The sequence below is a fragment of the Sinocyclocheilus anshuiensis genome, unplaced genomic scaffold (genome assembly GCF_001515605.1).
Source record: "Sinocyclocheilus anshuiensis isolate Anshui unplaced genomic scaffold, SAMN03320099.WGS_v1.1 scaffold2580, whole genome shotgun sequence".
In the NCBI taxonomy this organism is placed as follows: Eukaryota; Metazoa; Chordata; class Actinopteri; order Cypriniformes; family Cyprinidae; genus Sinocyclocheilus; species Sinocyclocheilus anshuiensis.
Genome location: NW_015536665.1, coordinates 26,562 through 30,721, shown reverse-complemented (window position 1 = coordinate 30,721; position 4,160 = coordinate 26,562). Strand labels below are relative to the sequence as shown.

The following is a 4,160-nucleotide window of genomic DNA, read 5'->3' as shown; positions in this document are numbered from 1 at the left end:
CTGGGCTTAACTGGGGATCAGGGTAGCGCTTACGTGGTGCTGGCACTGGAGGGTGCTCTGGAGGAGCAGGCACAATTCAACGCTCTCTATTGACTTTCTATTGCGGGAAGCTGCCTCCTTGTCATTTCTGACTTATAACAAAAAAACAGAGCAATGCCTAAAAGCTGCTATGTGACAAGGTGTACAGTAAACAAGCTAAAAAACCCAGAACTGCGTTTTTATAAGCTGTCGACCCAAAAAAGTGAGTGTTTAGGACACAAATAGTTGTAGATGTCGGGTATTTCACGTTGGGCCATTCAGTTGGATCATTTCTCAAACAAAAGGAAGGTTAGGAAAAGGGGCACTGACATAGACCAATAAAATTTAATTTCTTAATATATCTCCTCTTCTCAGATTCGCATAGGGTGGTGAAATAATCCTTTGACATGGTTAAAAATAATGAATGGTCTTGTCGCCGATTATGTTTCCCTCCAGTGGGCGCAGTTCTCAGAGTAATATGACACATTGAGCTCTACTTTTGTGTCCTAAACGCTAGTTTTTTTGGGTTGACAGCTTATAAAAACGCAGTTTTTAGATGTGGATCCAACCATGCCCCCTGGATCTTGTGTTCTGCAGTGAGGGGCTACTACATCTTGGCAGCCCGTAGTAAACTTGCGTCTGCTATCGAGTCCGGGATGTGAATCCGTCACTTATCTCGGTGCATCTCGGTGTACGACTAAGAAAAGAAGACACGATCGTTTCTCACGGCCGCTCCACACGCGTGCTGTACGGCGATCAAACGGACGGGACGCCGCTGTCACGAGCAGAGAAAGTCACTCTGTGAATCATGCCAGTTGTTTTCTCTAATCTCGGCTGTTTTGTCATAAGCTATACTCCATTAATTGATACTATAGATATATTTCCAAGATTATGAAATCCGTATGCACTGCCTAAATGTATTAATTGCTTGCTTGATCAGCCATTTGAATAACGGTCTCTCTACAGATTTAAGGAATATTAACATTGTTCTTGTTTAATTGCAATGGCAAATCCATCATGGCGGAGAAAATTAATCGTAGATGGAGGTTTTAATCGCAGGTTAGAATTCTAATCCCTGATTTGTTCATCTGTGTTTAAAATTAAGTGGTGCAACACAACTCGATTTAAAATAAAAACCCAGATCAACAAATCCTTGATTAGCTCTAAACTTTGCTTAATTTAATCCTTGTTGGTGCAACCCACCCTAAGTGTTCTTTTTCACACTGGACGCTCAAGCAGAGCTGAAACAGCACGCACCTGTTGTGCTTTCACACTGGCGGTGTCATGTGCAGGTTTACCACTCTGATATGTTTGGCTCAAGTCGCGCAAATTTGCAAAGTTGGTCTGCATTTTCAGAATCTGACTCGGGCTCAAACTGATGGTAAAACTGTTGACATTATTAGGCCTAACTGTTATAATTGCTTTAGAAGCTGAATCTTGTGATTTTTGTATGGGGCGTTACATTTCCGACACACGCTTGAGATTTTCGGCCAATCATAACGCACTGGGTCAGCTGGCCAATCAGACCACACTGCACTTTTCGAAGGAGGGGCTTTGTAGAAATCGACTCGTTTTAGAAAGACTGGGCATGGAGGGATCAACAATAATGAACAGTACGTGAAAAAAATTTGTTTTTGAGTATTAAAGCATGCTAACATATTCAATTGCACCCAATACACAAAATAATGATCTTTATTTAAATAGCATCATATGAGCCCTTTAAACAATTAAGTAAACAAAGTATCATTACCTTAATGTAATGACTAAATAAGAAGTCTCTTCTGCTCACCAAGGCTGCATTATTTGATTAAAAATACAGTAAAAACAGTAAATATATTTCACATATATTTTCACATATTGTAGTATAAATATTACAATTTTAAATAACAGTTTGCTATGAGAATGAATGAAAATTAAAATATTGTAAAATGTAATTTATTTCTGTGATGGAAAGCTGAATGTGTTAACACACACACACAATTTTGGTGGAAATGTGATTAACAGCTGAATGCAAAAACTCTTTTAAAAAAAATCATAAAAATTGACTTAATTTTCATGCAAAATAATCGTTTACAGTAAATATTTTCTTGTTTTTTCTTTCAAATTTTGTAGCGAAACATGACCCTGATGTGTTTTGGTCAGATTCACCCTTTTTAGGGTAAATTATCAATTAATGATCAATAAATGACGGGTGGAAAACTTTTGAAGAATGACAATACAAAAATTGCCTAAAACACCATTAAGGCACAACAATGACACTATTTCCAAGTCTTCTTAAGTAGGGTTATTATTGTGAAATAACTTACTGACCTTAAAGTTTTGATTGGTGGTCTACATATAATTAATAAAAATACAGAAGGCCTACATATATGTGCATTTAAATATAATGTAAATATATATTATACTATTTTTTTAATTAATTCTTTGTATTACAGTAATGAAAGCTAAAACATCAAAAATGTAACGTGAACTGAAATAAAATATTGATATAATATGTATTACTAATATGTAGCTATACCAATACATATTACCATAAATATACAATACATATATACATATTTTTTACGTCATGTGAATTTTTTATTATACTAAATGTAATATTTTTAAATAAAGTATTTGTATTACAGTAATGAAAGCTAAAACTAAATCCATAAAAAAAAAAAATACTGAAATAAAATGAACGGAATTTAAATAAATTTTGAAAAACTTAATGAGCCCAAAACTTTTGAATGGTAGTGCACATATAATTAATTCAAATACATATTTACACATTTATATGTTATTGAAATATTTATTGTACTGAATATAATTTATTTGTAATAAATTGTTGCAGTCACAGCAATGAAAATTAAACTTAAACCAAAACTAAAATCATTTTAAAAAGTATTGCAAATAAAATAAATATTAACTGAAATAAAACAACATATGCATATAATGCATATAAATAACTGCTGCCAATGCTACATAACTAAAATAACTAAGTCTGAAATAACTAAAATTAAATCAACTAAAATTAATGAATAAAATGAACTATCAAAAAACAAAATTTACTACTCCAAAATGACTTTAACTAAAACTAAAGTGAAAACAGAAAATATAAAAATAAAATCGAATTCAAAATATTTAGAGAAACTAGAACAGTATCTCAATGATACTAAAATAACACCATTCTGAAGTCCTGTGATGCTTTGTGTGAGAAACAGACCCAAATGAATTAGGGAATGAATGAAGTAATTTTGTTATCAGTGAGATGTCTGTATGCAGGATAAAGAGGAGCAGTGGATGACCAAGCTGGTTCCTGGCATGAATGACTTTGCGCTGCTACAGCCGCTGCAGTGGAACACGCGCTACAATGTGGAGATCACGGCGCGCAATGTCAAGGGCCTGTCAGAGCCCACCTTCTTCCAGTTCCTTATGCCGCAGAAACCTGACATCACAGGTACACGCGCATCCTTCACCGCTCCACATCTGCCCCACAGCTCGCAGACTGGTGATGTTCTGCAGAATTGTGTCAAATTACCACTGAATTCATTTGCTTTTATTATCCAGAGTTTGGCTGCATCCCACTTCGCCTATAGTGTACTATACAGGTTCTGTTTCAAACCCTACATAGGGGACAACCTTTTGATATAATCCTAAGTGAACTGGTACTTCACAAGCTATTTTAGTATTTATTGTTATTTTTAATTAGTTTTTATTTTATATGTTTTTATTGTTTTTTTTGTTTGTTTTTTATATGAAAAATAAAATGAAGTCTTATATAGTTTTATAATATTTTGCAAAACTGAAATTAAACTTGTTTTAGAACTATCAAGATATTTTACTTCTTATTTTTTGTAATCATTATTATTATTATTATTATTGTTATTATTCAGTATTTTTTTGTTTTTTTATTTTTATTTTTTTATTTATTTATTTTTTGTTATCACCATAATTTGGAAAGTACAGCAAATACTATATAAATACTTTTAAAATTTAAATATTATATTAATATGTAATTTAATTTGATTCATTTGTAAAGCATTTTCCCCCTTTAAAATAATGACAATTTTGGGGATAAATGTTGTGCTTTTAACTAATTAATTGATTGATTGATTGATTGATTGATTTCTGTATTTATTTATCTATCGATCAACATGAAT

At 32.8% G+C, this 4,160-nt stretch overlaps 1 protein-coding gene across 1 annotated transcript in view; it reads left to right on the top strand.

The window, feature by feature from the left end:
- LOC107654426 (neural cell adhesion molecule 2-like) overlaps positions 1-4,160 on the top strand; it is a 113,494-nt gene that overhangs the window by 85,365 nt on the left and 23,969 nt on the right. Inside the window, exon 15 of the mRNA XM_016441477.1 lies at positions 3,283-3,457. Coding sequence (XP_016296963.1) covers positions 3,283-3,457 — 175 coding nt within the window. The remainder of the gene's footprint in view (positions 1-3,282; positions 3,458-4,160) is intronic.